The following is a 17,734-nucleotide window of genomic DNA, read 5'->3' as shown; positions in this document are numbered from 1 at the left end:
TATTGGTAATTAAATTTTAAATTGTGTACATAGTACTGAAAATCTGAGATAGAGTTTAAGTAATAGTAGAGCAAATAGCTTTGACCTCAGCTGTGTTGTAAGGATGTTATCTTCCAGAATTCTTGGCATTTTGGGGTTCTATCTCAGACTGAACTGTGTATAGAAAAAGCAAGAGGAGGGATGCCTGGGTGGCTCAGTCGGTTAAGCATCTGCCTTTGGCTTAGGTCATTATCCTAGTGTCCTGGGATTGAGTCCCGCATGGGGCTCATTGCTCAGCGGGGACCCTGCTTCTCCCTCTGCCTGCCGTTCCCCCTGCTTGTACTCTTTCTGGCAAATGAATAAATAAAATTGAAAAAAAAAAGAAAAAGCAAGACGAGATGACAAAATAGTTGATCTTATAGATCTAAATCTGATATTTAAGAAAAGGGTTCTTAGGGACAAAGAATTCTTCCCAAGATGGGGTGCCTGGGTGGCTCAGTCTGTTGGGCAACTGCCTTCGGCTCGGTCGTGATCCCAGAATCCTGGGATCGAGCCCTGTATCGGGCTCCCTGCCCGGCGGGGAGCCTGCCTCTCCCTCTCCCTCTGCCTGCTGCTCCCCCTGCTTGTGCTCTCTCTCTGTGTCAAATAAATAAAATCTTAAAAAAAAAAAAAAAGAAAAAGAATTCTTCCCAAGAAAATGTTATTATTGTTGTTGTATTTTTTTGTTTATTGTTAGACTCTTAAAGGATTTTATTTTTTTAAAGATTTTATTTATTTATTTATTTATTTATTTATTTATTTGTCAGAGAGAGAGAGAGAGTACACACAGGGGGAGTGGCAGGCAGAGGGAGAAGCAGGCTCCCTGCTGAACAAGGAACCTGATGTGGGGCTCGATCCCAGCACCCTGGGATCCTGACCTGAGCCAGAGGTGGATGCTTAACTGACTGCACCACCCTGGCGTCCCAAGGATTTTAAATATTACAGAAATGGAAGTTATTTTCTTTCCTCCTCCTTTCCATTTGGTTGGGACCTAACAATAAATTATCTGAACCAGCCATGTAGAAGCCTGGTTATCAGGGTCAGTTAGTAAATGTCAGCAAGTGAATTGTAAAGAATGCACAGAGTTATGAAATTCTAATAATTGTTTTGAAATAAACATTAAAAGCCTTAGGGTATTCTGGACTTTTTTAGTTCTGTATTATAATCTGGGTTCACTTCCAAACTAATTTTTATCATAGGAAGAGAAAACCAGTCAAAAGCCATCCGAAGCCAAAGAGATAAAGCTTTATGCTCAGATTCCCCCTATAGAGAAGATGGATGCATCCTTGTCCACACTTGCTAATTGCGAGTAAGTTCTCTTGTCTTTTTTCCCTTTCTTTTCTAAATACACAAACTAGAAAAAATGTGTTTGTTTCCTGTGATCTTCATTTCTCTTTTTTTGTTTGTTTGGTTAATGTAATTCCCCCTTTGGCAAAGCCAAACATAAGAGATTATTGGTTTATGGGACTACTAATAAAGTAACCCTGAACAATATAGTATTTTTTTACAGTAGAATTTGTATAATGTGCCTGGAAAAAAGAAGTTTCCTGGTCTCTTGGGAGAAACTAAATAACACAATAAGACTATTATTGTCATAAAATCTAATACTTTCTCTTATAAAATTAGCCAGTCAGTACTATACTTACCAGAAGCCTAAGAGATGCTGCTTTAAATTTTTTCTTCAAATTATAAAAATACATTGTAAAACATCTAGAAAATATAAAAAGCACAAAGGAAAGGAATTAATATCAACCAAAATTGCACCACCTCTTGAGAACCAGTGTTAGCATTTTGATATAGAGCCTTCTAATTTCTTTTCCTAATTGGGATCAAATTATACTTATTATTTTGTAATTCTATTTTCCTGTGACTTTAAGTATCAGATCTTTATTAGTTCCTCTTAACTTATTTTCTAAATACTCTACGTACTTTTTAGTAAGGTTCTGTGGCTAATTTGAGGCAATTATACCATGACACCTTGTGACCATGCTCTCAGGCTGCAGTGTCTCTTCTCAGAGCTGTAGAATGTTATAGAATCACTTGGGGTTCTTTTTGATTTCTCCACCCTGTGTGTTTCGAAGTGTAGTGCACTGACTACCTACATAAGAATCTCCTTATGCAGGAGATAAGCCCCACCCCAAATTTATAGAAACAGAATATCTACTGATGAAATATAGGAATCTGTATTTATAATAAGCAACTTGAGTACCTCTTAGACACGTAATTTGTGAACCTATGAATTAGACTAATATCTGTCTATGTTTCATTTCCCTTAGGGAAATGGGAAAACCAAACATAGTTATTGTATGCAACTTGTCCTTTATGATGACAGCACAGTGTATTATATAAAACTCCACCTTAGATTTTTTTTTTTTTGCTTCAAAAGCATGATTTCAAAGAGCACTGTTTCAAAGTGGTCAAATATCTTTTTATCATAAAGCCTTCTCAAAGGCAAACATTTGAGAAGGTATTGTTCTTAGTACCAAAGTACCTTGGAAACTGCTTGGAAAGAGTCAGCCTGTTCATATTTTTGCTGACTATCTCTTTGGGCAGGTTGCCTAAACAACAATTAAAGAATTCATCCCCAATCATATTCCCAGATTTAAGGCACTCCATTTTTCACTGGTAGTTGTCAGGAGTTGGGGATTACTAGAAAATATGCAATTTGACCAATAATTTACACTGTACAGTAATTGCTTTTGTAAAAAAATGAATAATTCTTCTTCAAGTCATATCAGAAAGGATAAGATCACATGTTCTAGAGTCAGTTTTGGGGGGGTTTTAAATTTGACTCTGCCCCTTTCTGGCTATGTAATATTAGGCAAATTGCTTAACATCTTTGTACCTCAGTTTACTTATTTGTAAAATATGGCTGATAATAATAGTACTTACTTCACAGGATTGTTGTGATGGTTAAAACAGTTTATGTAAAGTACTTGGAAGAATACTGAGCACAGATTGTGTTCAACAAAATTAGCTTTTATTATATTTTTTGCATGAAATATTCTAAAATATTAAATATTTTGTCAAGAAAGGAAGACTAAGAATGTGTAGTTATGTTCCCTACATAAAATATTTTTTTCTTTTTTTTTTTTTTTTGGTAAATAGTCTCCACACCCAGCGTGGAGCCCAATGCGGGGCTTGAACTCATGACCCTGAGATCAAGACCTGAGCTGAGATCAACAGTCAGATGCTCAACCGAGAACCGAGGAACCCCTAAAATTTTTTTACATAATTAAATTATGAGTAGAAAAAACCTAGACAAATATATACAAACCATTAAAAGTAGTTCTCTCTGGGGGAATCTGTGTGGTTAGGATTACACATGACTTCTTCAGTATACATTTCTGAATGATTTATTTAACACATGAGCAAATAAATATCTTTGTACATGCATATATCTGCTTTTTTATCAAAAGGGATCTTATAAAATGTATTGTTCTGCTAGGTGGTTTTTAACTTGACTGCACATCATGGACATCTTTCCAAGCTGGTATCTGGAGCCCAATTTAATCTGTGTTAGTGACAGCATAGTTTTTCCATTATCTATCCCTCAGTTGCTAGATGTTTATAGACTTTTTCCCCATTTTTTTTTTGTTACAATAATACTCTAAATAATCTGGTTTATATATCTTTTGGCATTGGTATTAGTATTTCAGTAGGATGTATTCCTAGAAATGAATCACTGGGTCAAAGAACACATGCATTTAAAAAATTTAATAGAAAACACCAAATTACTTCAGAAAGTTTTTTTTTTTAATTTTCTACAATGAATATGTATTAACTTCTGTAATCAGAAAAAAAGTATGAGGATTTCAAAATGAAAGAATACATGCCATGTCTGAGAGGGAAAAAAGGATTCAGTGTAAAAAGAAAACATGACTTAAATATTATCTTGTATGGGCACTTGAGGAATAATTTCTGATACACCATGTATTTATTTATTTATTTATTTATTTATCTGCTACACCATTTAAAATTGTTTTGTATTAATTCAAGTTTTCCTTTGTTCTTTTTAAGGAAGCTTTCACTGTCTACAAACTGCATTGAAAAAATTGCCAACCTCAATGGCTTAAGTAAGTGATCCACAGTAACAGATGGTTCTTGGATTTTCTCGTTATTGGAATAAACATTCCAGAGACACTATGTAATCCCAGAAGCTGGCACCTGTTTTAACCACAGTAATTGTCAGATGACAGAGAGAATATATAAACCATGTGTCTTAAATCTGGTTATCCAAAGAAAATTAGAACACAAGATCTAAACATTTTAAAGACATTTTAAAGCTTTTATAGAATTAGAATTAAATAGATTTTTTAATTATATATTTTTTGTTCAAATTTGTCTTGTGTTTCATACTTGTATTTAAATTTTAATTCTTCACTATCATTGTTTTTCTTGTGCTCCTTATCTGTGTTAATGACATTGCCACCATCCCAGTTGCCAAGGGTTCTGACTCCTGCTAGTTTCCTATGGTTGCTGAAACTTGGTGGCTTAAAGCAACAGTTCTGAAAAACAACAGGAACAACAAAAGAACAGTTCTGGAGGATACAAGTCTAAAATTGGTTTCAGTGGATCAAAATCAAGGTTTTGACTGAGCCACGCTGCCTCTGAAGGCTTTTGGGGAGAATCTGTTCCTTGCCTCTTCTAGATTCTGATGGCTGCCATATTCCTTGGCTTATGAGGGCATCACTAATCTCTGCCTCTGTGGTCAGATTGACTTCTCCTCTTTTGTCTGTGTCAAATCTTTCTCTGCCTTCCTCTTATGAGGATATATGTGACTGCATTTAGGGAATACCTGCATAATCAAGGATACTGTCCTTATCTTAAGATCCTTAACTTGATGACATCTGCCAAGTACTTTTTCCCCATATAAGGTAACATTCACAGGCTCCAAGGTTTAAGATTTAGGTATCTTTTGGTGAGCCATTATTTAACCTACCATCCTCGTCCTTTACTTCCCTTAAGACCTGCGTCCAAGTCCATCACGAAGTCTTGTTAACTCTACTCTTTGAAAGAGCTCTCAAATAATTTGTTGCTTTTTCATTTCCAGAAGTTACAGCTTTAATTTAGACCCATGTTATCTCTCCCTTAGATTGTGTTTTTCAAACACTTTTGACCACTTTTCCACAGTAAGGAATACATATGAATTCATGACTCAGTACATATATTCATATGAATACACTTATCTAATATATACACACACATGAAATGGAATAGGTTTGTAAAACAATATTTACCCTTATAGCATAGGTTCCAGTATAAATTTTTTAAAGATTTCTTTCTTTCTTTCTTTCTTTTTTTTACAAACCTAACTGGAATAGATTGAGTCATCTTATGCATAGCTCTATTAGTAAATGTTCCCTCTCCAGGACTACATAGATACTGAATGCCAACTTTGAGTAGGGTCCTGGGAGGGGGATGGAGATTTGGAAGAGATGGTAGTAAGATGTAATGCTTGCCCTCAAGGAGCTCATTATCTAAAGTGATAGAACATATTCCTCACTAACTGTAATAATAGCTGGTATTTCTTGAGCATATATCCACCAGGCATTATTCAAAGCACTTTATATATATGAACTCATTTAATCTTCACAATAACTATATGAAGTGGATATTTATTATTATAATCCAATGCCATGTTCCTAAAGAAAGTGTAATTATGATGATGACTAGAGAAGTCTTTAGAGGGAGAAGTGACATTTAAACTTGACATTCTTTTTTTTTTTAAGATTTTATTTATTTGAGAGAGAGAGAGCGTGTGCACAAGTGGGGGGCATGTGGCAGAGGGAGAGGGAGAAGCAGATTCCCCGCTTTGCAGGGAGCCCGACACAGGGCTTGATTCCAGGACCCTGGGATCGTGACCTGAACTGAAGGCAGATGCTTAACCTACTGAGCCACCCAGACACCCCTAAACTTGACATTCTTACTCTTGTTTCTTATAGAATTTTCCTGTTAGAGGAAGGGGCTGTTCTCAAAGAAAAAAAGCACTGCATTAATGAATGCAAAGAGTCATAAAAAGGAATGATGTGTTCAGGTGTGAATAGGGTGGCACAGCTTTTAATGACTTTGAATGCAACATTAAGGCATTTGGTCTTCACTAGGCAAAGAGGAACCACTAAAGATCTCTGATTTGGAGGAATGATAATGAGACAATATACTTTTTTTAATTGCTTGTCATAACCCACTAAGTTGATTTCATATCACCCATAGTTTGAAAGACAGTACCTTATGACTTTTGTGATAGCCTCCTAATTGATCTTTTTCCTCCTATCTTTCTGCTCTTCAGTTGACCTTCAATACTAATAACAGTTTTCTTTTCTTTTTTTTTAGATTTTATTTATTTATTAGAGAGAGCGCATGTGCGAGTGCACAAGCCAGGGGAGGGGCAGATGGAGAGGTAGAGAGACAATCCCAAGCAGACTCTGCACTGAGCCCACTCGGGGCTCGATCCCACGACCCCGAGATCATGACTTGAACCAAAATCAACAGTCAGATGCTTAACTGACTGAGCCACCTAGGAGCCCCCAGAGTTTTCTTTCTAACAATACTATTCTCATTGTCATTAACTTTGATATCATAATTTCTTTCCTTATACAGTAATAAGTAAGATCTTTTTAGCCTTCCGTCACCATTTTCATGTGTATTTTTTTTTAAAGGAGTTGTATTTTTTAAAGGAGTTTTACATATTAAGTTTGATATTATCTTTGGAAGAGTTGCATATATTTGTTATCTCCAGTTCCTGAGGTTGTTTCTCAGTCCTCATCTTAGTGGACCTAGCAGCATATTTTGACATGGATGATTTTGTTCCTCTTTGAAGCAATTTCAATATTTGATTTCTGGGATGCTGTACCCTCCTGATTTCTTAGACTGCTCCTTCCCGGTCTTCCCCGACTTTTAAGTGTTAGAGTACCCCAGGACCCAGTTCTTGGATCTGTTCTCTTTTCTATTTTCACCTACTCCCTGGATTATTTCATCCAGGTCATGGCTTTACCGTCTATATGCTGATGGTTCTCACATTTGTACCTCTAACGCAGGCATGTCCTCTGAACTCCAGATTCATGGACAGTTGCCTGATATTTCCATTGGATGTCTAATACACATCTCATAATTAATATTTTGTTGTTGTTAAAGATTTTACTTATTTATTTGAGAGAAAGAGAGAAACAGCATGAGAGGGTAGAAGGTCAGAGGGAGAAGCAGGCTCCCTGCAGAGCAAGGAGCCCGATGCGGGGCTTGATCCCAGGACTCCAGGATCATGACCTGAGCCGAAGGCAGTAGTTCAACCAACTGAGCCACCCAGGCGTCCTTACACATCTCATAATTAACATGTCCAAATCTAAGTACTGATATCCTTCTCCAGCCCCAGCCAAACCAACTTTTTGTATGTCTTTCTCAGATAACAACAGTTCCATTCTTTTCTTTGCTTAGGCCAAATTCCCTGGTAATTTCTTAACTCCTTTCTCACACATCCCCAAGACCCATTATCTTTCTAATTTCATCTCCTATTACTCTCCTCCCATTCTCTCAGCCAGCTTTTTGTGTTTTGTGAACACTTCTGATGTGGTCCTGCCTCAAAGCCTTTGTCCTTGAAGTTCCTCTGCCTGTAAATGTTCTTCCTCCACAGATCCTCATGGTTAGCTGCCTCACTTCCTTTAAGTCTTAGAAGTCACCCTCTATCCAAAATGTCAACTGCTCCCAACCCCTTGACATTTCATTCTTTTTACCTGCTTTTTTTCTCCTTCACACTTGTCAGTATCTAACATACTTACTTATTTTGTTTATCATCTGGCAAATTATTAGCTCAATATCAGCAGGAATTTTTATCTGTATTATTCATTGTTATATCATGAGTGATTATAGCTGTTCCTACCATATAGTAGATGCTCAATAAATATGTGAATAACTTTTTTTTTAAAGATTTTATTTATTTGAGAGAGACAGAGTGAGCAAGAGAGGGAATATGAAGGGGGGAGGGGCAGAAGGAGTGGGAGAAGCAGACTCCTCACTGAGCAGGGAGCCTGCCCAGGAGCTCTATCCTGGGACTCTGGGATCATGACTTGAGTAGAAGGCAGACACTTAACCGACTGAGCCACCCAGGCGCTCCAAATAACTTTTTGAATAAGCTTTTTTTATAGAAAAAATAAAATGCCAATCTTTCCATATCAAGAAGCTTTAAAAAATAATTGATTATGTGATTTTCTTAAATATTTAATTTTCACACATTTATAGCTATATGGGATGTGTTAGTTTGCTAGGGCTGCCATAATCAATTCCACAGACTAGGTGGCTTAAACAATAGAAATTTATTTTCTGGTAATTGTGGAGGCTAGAAGTCCAAGACCAAGGTTTTGGCAGGATTGAGTTCTTCTGAGGCCTCTCTCCTGGGCTTATGGATGACCATCTTTTCCCTTGGTCTTTAATGGTCTTTCCTCTGTTTCTGTCTGTGTCCTAATCTCCTCTTCTTATAAGGGCACCAGTCATATTGAATTTTACCTAAAATGATCTCATTTTACCTTAATTACCTCTTTAAAATCCTGTGTTCAAATACAGTCATATTCTGGGGTACTGGTGCTAGGACTACAACTGTGAATTTTAGGGTAGGGGGACACAGTTCAGTCCATAACAAGGGGTCTTCTTTCAATGATTAAAGCATTTTGCATGAATTAGATCACTCTTAAAATACTTTGTCCTGAAAGTTAAATGTTTCTCATAACAGAATTTAAAATAATTCATTAAATTAAATAAATTAAAACAAAGTTTATATAACCGTGTACACCTGATACACACATGCACACACAAACACATACGTACACACAGACATCATTTATTGTGTACTTACCATGGATTAAGCATTATGCTGAATGTTTTAGAAAATTATCTCATTTAATCCTGATATTCTTCTTTTTATAATTATTTATTTGGGAGAGAGCTTGAGGGGGGGTGAGAAGGAGGAGGGGAAAGAATCTCAAGCAGACTCTGTGCTGAGCACAGAGCCCAACACAGGGCTCCATCTCTTGAGCCTGAGACCATGACCTGAGCTGAAACTAAGAGTCTCAACAGACTGAGCCACCCAGGCACCCCAATCCTGATATCCTGATAAGGTAGATATTATATTTCCTCATTTTATATATGATGAAACTGTGATTCAAAGAAGTTTGGTTGCTTCCCTAGAGAGCTGGGATTGGAACTCAGTTGAGTGAATTTGTGTTCTTAACCATTCAATTATGGATTTTGTGAAACAGTGCAATCCAATAGAGCTGTCTGCACCGTCCCAGTATAGTTACCACTAGCCACATACAGCTGTTAAGCTTTTGAAATGTGGCTAGTATGATTGAGAAACTGAATTTTAAATTGTATTTAATTTTAATTAATTTAAATTAAATAGCCACATGTGGCTAGTAACTACCATATTGGACAACATAGTTACAGAAGGTTACGTTGTGAAAACTAAGTGTATAACTTATGCATAAGTAATCAACAGGTTTTTAGAACAGAAATGAAGTTTCCTTTATTTTGCTAGAAATCTTTTTTTAATTTTGAAAAATAATACATGCACACGGTTTTATGCAAACAGTTCAAAAAAGGTTACAATAGAAACTAAGTTTTCCTCTGACTATAAAGCAACTACTTTTCTATTTTCTTTTTTTTCTTCTAGAAATAGCCTATAGATACACAAATAGAACTATCCTTTTAAAAAATACAAATAAGAATTTTTAAAGCAAATCACAATCAAATTCTTTAAAAGATTGAAAGCAAAAGATTTTTAAAATACTAGTTAAATTGATTTCACTTTTAATCCTTTGTGGAGTGAGGTGGGCTATACATAAATATGTTCCTATTTTCTAGTGTGAGTCCTTATACTATAGTAGATTTGAAATATATATGCTTCCAAATTTAAAGATCAAATCTTCTTTACTCTTATTTTAGCCCTGAAATATTTTTACTAGCCAGCAGTTTAAAACCATGCATTCAAAATAGCTAACCGTTTGTAAATTTAATATTGTCATGATGTGAAATTATAGTTGTAGTGTTTGCCTTAGATGATAAGTAAGTCAATTTCTTGAATTGAATTGACTTGAATACCACTTTTAATTAATATAGCCTTTCTTACTTACTATATAAGTATATTTATTATATAAAATTTATTAATACTTTATTATACTAGATTTACAACTGTTATAATATGATTCTCATAAACAAAAAATTGTTTTTTTTCCACTGCAGAAAACTTGAGGATATTGTCTTTAGGAAGAAACAACATAAAGAACTTAAATGGACTGGTAGGTTGTTATTTATTTCTTTAAAAAAGCATGCACTTTTTTTCCTTAATATACAAGTAATATTTGTCCATTTCAGAAACTTTACAAAGTAGAAAAGCAACTGTAAAAGGTACCTATAGATCACTTACAGTTTAAATATTGGTAACTATTTTTTTTAAGATTTATTTATTTGAGAGAGAGAGTGTGCAGGGGGAGGGGCAGAGTGAGAGGGGGAGAGAGTCACAGGCAGACTCTGCGCTGAGCACAGAGCCTGAGGTGGGGGCTCGATCCCGGCCCTGAGATCACAACCTGAGCGAAAACCGAGAGTTGGATGCTTAACTGACTACACCACCCAGGCACCTCATAAATATTGCTAACATTTTGATTGTCATCTTTCTTGCATTTTTTTCTATTCTTTGATGGGTATGTACATATTGTTTTGCATCTCTTTTTGTTTTTTACTTAATATGTAAAGATCATTTTTTCATGTTATTTATTCATTTAACAAATTCATTTAGTATGTTTCCTGAATGCCTACTTTAAGCCAGGTGCTGTTCTAGGCATTAGAGGTACAGAGAATATGAAATGAAGTCCTTGCTCTCCTAGAACTTCCATTACGGTAGAGGGAGGCAGACTAGAAAATATTTGTATGGTACATATACAATAGATTGTATAATACAGGTGGTGATGAAGGCAATGAAGAAAAATAAGGCATATACAAGAGCATAGATGGATGGGAAGTGAGGATGTAAGCAACAGAGCTGACCAAGGGACTGGTGCTCCAGACTGAGGTGGGACAACAAATGTAAATGTCCTGAAACTGACAAGCCCATTTGTATATATGATCTGGCCTCTTGCCTTCCTTTCAGATCTCAGTCCATATTACTCTTCTTTCTAGTTGGTAATCTCCAGCCACTGGTCTTTCTCTTCCTTGAACACACCAAGTCTGTTCCCACCTGAAGACTCTGTACTTGCTATTTCTTCTGCCTTAACAACTCTGTTACTTTGGATTTCTACCTTACTGGCCATCACACTTTAGCTTAGATGTCACCTCCACAAAAGTGTCCCAGCTACCCTATATCTAAAGTAGCCCTCTAGGCAATAACTCTAACTACTTATAATTTTTTTCATCTTTCTTATTATTATCTGAAATTTTCATTTGTTTGTTCTCTCTCTTTCTGTCATGTCACACACACACATGAATCCTAATGAGTACATTAGTTTTTTTCATCAGCATCTATATTAGTGCTTGATACATGTAGTAGGCACTCTGTAAATATTTACTGAGTGACTCAATATATTCCTAATTACAAAAACTATTAGGTTAAATTTTTAATTCTAAGAGTAATATATGTTAATTATAAAAAAACAAATCAAGCCATTCATAAATATATGAAATACACTGTGAAAGTCTTTCCTCTTTTTACCTATAGATATCTGTGTGTGTGTGCATGTGTATGTGTGTGTATATATACGTTATATATGTTTGTACTGATAATATATAGGGCATATTTTTTCTGCTTTTTCATTCAACAGTGTATCAGGGATATCCTTCCATGTCAAAATATAAAGATCTAATGTATTTTTTTTTAAGATTTATTTTATTTATTTTAGAGAGAGCATGTGCTGGAGGAGGGGCAGAGGTAGAGGAAGAGGGAAAGAAGCAGACTCCTCGCTGAGCGTGGAGCCCAATGCAGGGCTCGATCTCACAACCCCGAGATCACGACCTGAACCAAAATTAAGAGTGGGACGCTTAACCAACTGAGCCACCCAGGCGCCCCAATGCATTATTCTTTTCTTTAAAGATTGTATTTATTTATTTGAGAGAGAGAGAGTTCTCACACAAGCAGGGGTAGGGGCAGAGGGAGAAGCAGACTCCCTGCTGAGCAGGGAGCCTGACATGGGGCTCAGTCCCAGGACTGGACCATGACCTGAGCTGAAGGCAGATGCTTAACAGACTAAGTCACCATGGCACCCCTCAAATGCATTATTATTATTTTTTAAGGATTTTATTTATTTGTCAGAGAGAGAGGGAGAGAGCACAAGCAGGAGGAGTGTCGGGCAGAGGGAGAAGCAGGCTTCCTGCTGAGCAGGGAGCCCAATGCAGGGCTCAATCCCAAGACCCTGGGATCATGACCTAAGCCCAAGGCAGATGCTTAACTGACAGCCGCCCAGGCGCCCCCCCATGCATTATTTTTTAATAGCTTTATAGTTTTACACAGTTTCAGTATATAACAATGTATTTATTCCAGTACTGCTGAGTGTTTAGATTATTTTCTTGAGGAAGGGGTGTCTCTTTTTTTTGTTATTACAAATCATGCTGCAGTGAACATCTTCACACATCTATCCTTCAACAGTTATTTGAATGTTTATATAGATTGCTAAACGTAGATTGCTAAAAGTAGAAATGCTGAGAATATTTGTGTGCATTTAAATTTTTGATAGGTACCTCAAATTGCTCTTATAATGCTAGTGCCAGTTTCTACTTCCATCAGTGGTATATGGGTGAGGATTATCCCCTCCACCCTTAATATCCATGAGTATTATCCATTTTTTTAATATTTGCCAATATGATAGGCAAAAATGGAGTATTGTATTGTTTTAATCTGTATTCTTTAGTTAGTTGTGACTTTGAACGTGTTCCTATATATTTGTTATGTATGTTTCCTCTTTTGGAAATTGACCAACTATAGTTTTTACCCATTTTTCTATTGGCTTTATTTTTTTCTTATTGAATTCTAAGCACTCTCGATATTTCTAATATCCATTGTTGAGAATATTATTACTATAACTGTTGTTAACATTTATTAACTATGTAGCAGACTCTTTATATGCATTGTCTCCTTTGAAATTCACAAGTAGATAATGTCCTCATTTTAAGATTAAAAAAAAAATCCTCATTTCAGGATAAAGACTCTTGGTCTCAGGTATTTATGTAAAGTGCCCAAGTATAGTGAACAGGCACTCTTAAACACTGTTGCTGAGACCGGCAGTTTGTAGTAGCTATCACAGTCTTCAATATGTATTTACCTTGTCCCAGCTATTCTATATCTAGGAGTTTTTCATACTCACATACATGAACAAAGATGTTGGACCAAATATGTTACACACACACACACACACAAATATTTCTGGTGATAGCTGTTGCCTCTGCAGAAAGGAAGAGTTGTGGGGTGCGAAACACTTTTCTTTTTATGCTTATTTGTACTGTGTGGGGTTTTTTGTTTGTTTGTTTGTTGTTATCTTGTATGTTATTCTTTACCTAAAAAGAAACAAACAGATGATTCCCCCTAAAATACAAGGAAAATATTTGTTTACCCATGTTTATAGCAGCATTATTCACAGTAACCAAAAGATGGAAGCAACCCAAGTGTACCTCTATGGATGAACAGATAAGAAAATGATGGAAATGATTGTGTGAGAACTCTCTCTCTCTCTCTCAAAAAAGAAAATGATGGAAGAATGGCGGAGGGTAGGAGGGAAGAAGAGGGAAGGGGTGGAGGACTTGGCCAAGATAGTCAAATCTAGGCAATCTGATTGCAGATTCTACACTTCAATTTAATGCAAACAGTTTTCAGATTTTTTTTTAAGATTTTATTTTTAAGTACTCCCTACACCCAACCAAGGGGCTCAAATTCCCAATCCTGAGATCAAGAGCCACATGCCCCTCTGACTGAGCCAGCCAGGGAACCCAGTTTTCAGAATTATTAAATGTATTTTTCTTAGTTTGTCCCTTGTTTTTTTACTTTATTTGTAGTTGCCAAATGGAATTTTAAAATTTGTCAAATTTGGGGTGCCTGCGTGGCTCAGTCATTAAGCGTCTGCCTTCGGCTCAGGTCATGATCCCAGGGTCCTGGATTGAGCCCTGCATCAGGCTCCCTGCTCCGCAGGGAGCCTGCTTCTCCCTCTCCCACTCCCCCTGCTTGTGTTCCTGCTCTCACTATCCCTCTCTGTCAAATAAGTAAATAAAATCTTAAAAAAAAAAATTTGTCAAATTTATTTGTCAAACTTTATGACTTCTATGTTTTGTATCTTATATAGAAGGTCTTTACTTCTAGATATAGTGTTATATTTTCTTCTAGTACTTCTGTAGTTTTTTGGTTTTTTTTTTTTAAGATTTTATTTATTTTTTTATTTGAGAGAGAGAGAGAGAGCACATGAGAGGGGGGAGGGTCAGAGGGAGAAGCAGATTCCCCGCTGAGCGGGGAACCCGATGCGGGACTCGATCCCGGGACTCCAGGATCATGACCTGAGCCGAAGGCAGTCGCTTAACCAACTGAGCCACCCAGGCGCCCCTAAGTGTAAATTTTTAAAGTTTATATCTTTAATCCATCTGGAGTTTATTTTTATATGTTGTATGAGGCAGGTATCAAACCTTATTTTTTTTCCTTCAAATGGTTAACCATATGTTGAAAAATCTCCTTTGCCCACTGTAAATGCCTCCTACTAAACTCTGTGTATGCATGGGTGGGTTCCTGGATGGCCAAGTTTCTTTCTATTTGTTGTTTTACTTACATATTCCAGCTCAAATATCATGCTGCTTTAATTTTCTTTAGCTTTATAATATGTTTTGATACCTATTTGGATAAGTCCTCTTTCTTTGTTCAAAATGTTTGTTGGCTTTTCTTAGACATTTACTCTTCGAGAGAAACTTGAAAATCAGTTTATCAAGTTCACAAAAATAAACTCCCTTTGGAAGCCTTAGAATTACATTGAATTTATAGATTGATTTGGAGAAAATTGGTATCTTTATAATAATGAGACTTTCCTCATAGGCAGATTTATTTAGATTTTTTTTTTCTTTCAGTAGAATTTTAGTTTTAATTCCTATAAGGCCTGTACACTTCTTACAAAAATGTATTCCCAGGTAATTTATATTTTTTGTTGCTACGATGAATGAGGTAATTTCTCTCTATTCACTTCCTGTTTATAATATAAAAGCTATTTGTTTTATATATTTATAATCAATTGCCTACGAGCAGTTCTTAACTGTTTATGAATCAGATCTTAAAAACTTTTTTTTTTTTAAAGATTTTATTTATTTATTTGACAGAGAGAGAGCGAGAGAGGGAACACAAGCAGGGGGAGTGGGAGAGGGAGAAGCAGACTCCCGGTTGAGCAGGGAGCCTGATGTGGGGCTCAATCCCAGGACCCCAGGATCACGACCTGAGCCGAAAGCAGACGCTTAATGACTGAGCCACCCAGGCGCCCCTCTTTTTTTTTTTTTTAAAGATTTTATTTATTTATTTGACAAAGAGACACAGCCAGAGAGGGAACACAAGCAGGGGGAGTGAGAGAGGGAGAAGCAGGCTTCCTGCAGAGCAGGGAGCCCAATGTCGGGCTCGATCCCAGGACCCTGGGATCATGACCTGAGCGGAAAGCAGACGTTTAACGACTGAGCCACCCAGGTGCCCCCCAGATCTTCCTAAAGACTTCTAAGCAACATTATGTTATCTGAATTCATTACTTTATATAAAAAGCAAAAAATAATAATCATCATCATTTTATGTGGTCCAAAATGGAGGTTTTACAGCACTTCATTAAGCCCTTCCCATTCCTATAACTTCCAATGTAATACTATTTACGGAACAGATATTTTTTTGTTTTCAGTACATAGTGGTTTGTTGACCTCAAAGAATCATAAACTTTAATAGCTGAAAGGGATCTTAGAGAACTTCTTGTCCAACCTCCTCATTTCTTTTCCTTTTTTTTATTGTGGCAAAATACACATAACATAAAATTTACCATGGTAACCATTTTTAAGTGTACAGTTCAATGGTATTAAGTATATTTGTATTATTGTGCAACCATCAATGCTATCCATCTCCGGAACTCTTTTCAGCTGGTAAAACTGCACCTCTGTACCCATTGAACAATAATTTCCTTGTCCCCTCCCCTCAGTTCTAAAACCCCCATTCTACTTTCTGTCTCTATGAATGTGACTACTATACGTACCTCATGTAAATGGAATCATACAGTATTTGTCTTCATGTGACTGGCTTATTTCACTTAGCATAATGTCCTCAAGGTTCATTTTGTTGTAGCGTGTATCAGAATTTATTTCCATTTTAAGGGTGAATAATATTTTATTGTATGTATATACCATATTTTGTTTTGTTTATTCATTCATCCACCAGTGGATGCTTCCACCTTTTGACTATTGTAAATAATGCTGCTGTGAGCATTGGTATCCAAATATCTCTTCAAAACTCTGCTTATTCTTTTGGGTGTATGCTTAGAATTGGGAATGCCAGCATGCTTGCGTGGCTCAGTTTATTAAATAGCTGCCTTCTGCTCAGGTCATGATCCCAGGGTCCTGGGATTGAGTCCCGCATTGGGTTCCTTGCTTAGCAGGGAGCCTGCTTCTCCCTCTGCCTGCCAGTCCCCCTGTTTGTGCTCTCTCTCTTTCTGTCAAATAAATAAATAAAATCTTAAAAAAAAAAAGTGGGAATGCTGGATCATATTTTTTAATTTTTGGAGGAACCACCAAACTGTTCTGTAGTAGCTGTACCATTTTACGTTCCCACCAGTAGTGCACAAGGGTTCCAATTTCTTCATATACTTGCCAACACTTGTTATTTTCCATTTGCTTGATAGTAGCCATCCTAATGAGTGTGAAATGGTATCTCAATATGCCAACCTCCTCATTTTACAGAGGAAGAAACTAGGAGGAGGAATGATTTGTTCGCATGCAGAAGCAGACCAGTTTGCTAAATACCTGTTTACTCCATGTCCAGTTCTCCAAAGAGCCAGTGTATTTAATGACAGATTCCACTGAACTGATTTACACAAACTTAGCCAGGTTTACTAGTTGATAGTCACCAGATTGCTTCACCAAAATCTTATCACTATTACCTCCTTACAAATAATTAGAAACTTATGTTGCTTGGAATGGTTTCAACACCTTTAAAATTTTTCTTTAAGGTTTAATTTAGTCTTAATATACAGCTGTTTCATCTCAACTGTTGTTTTTGTCAGTCCATCTTTGTAGAATTCAGTTTCATAATTTAGACACTAATCACTTCTCAAATGATTAGAACACATAAAAATAGTAATCTAATTGAGCTGGTTAGTAAATCCTTACATTTACAGAAGTATAATAGACAGTGGAATAGATTGAAAATATATTGAAAAAACTATACTCTGGGCATCCAAAATCTATACATTAGTAAGTCAGTATACATAGGAAATTCTCATTCCACAAAGTCATATTGCCAAGCAAAGTCCCCAAGTGCACTGCAATTTGGTAATGGCAAAACAGTTACATCCAAATGGCTGAAAACTAAACTAAAACTAAATTAGTACTTGAATAAAACATCACAGACATCGTCAAAAGTTACCCTGTCTAAAGGAATTTATAACATATCTTTTTTTTTTTAAGATTTTATTTCTTTTTTTTTTTTTTAAAGATTTTATTTATTTATTTGCGAGAGAGAATGAGAGACAGAGAGCAC

The 17,734-nt window shown here is 36.2% G+C and overlaps 1 protein-coding gene across 1 annotated transcript in view; it reads left to right on the top strand.

The window, feature by feature from the left end:
• The window catches only part of DNAL1 (dynein axonemal light chain 1), a 37,787-nt gene that overhangs the window by 9,138 nt on the left and 10,915 nt on the right, over window positions 1-17,734 (top strand). Inside the window, exons 3-5 of the mRNA XM_006730949.3 lie at window positions 1,218-1,327; window positions 4,039-4,094; window positions 10,246-10,301. Of these exons, the coding sequence (XP_006731012.1) occupies window positions 1,218-1,327; window positions 4,039-4,094; window positions 10,246-10,301 (222 nt within the window). The remainder of the gene's footprint in view (window positions 1-1,217; window positions 1,328-4,038; window positions 4,095-10,245; window positions 10,302-17,734) is intronic.

Source organism: Leptonychotes weddellii, chromosome 9 (genome assembly GCF_054177405.1).
Source record: "Leptonychotes weddellii isolate Sample4059 chromosome 9, ASM5417740v2, whole genome shotgun sequence".
Taxonomy (NCBI): Eukaryota; Metazoa; Chordata; class Mammalia; order Carnivora; family Phocidae; genus Leptonychotes; species Leptonychotes weddellii.
This window is presented reverse-complemented; position numbering and strand designations above follow the sequence as displayed.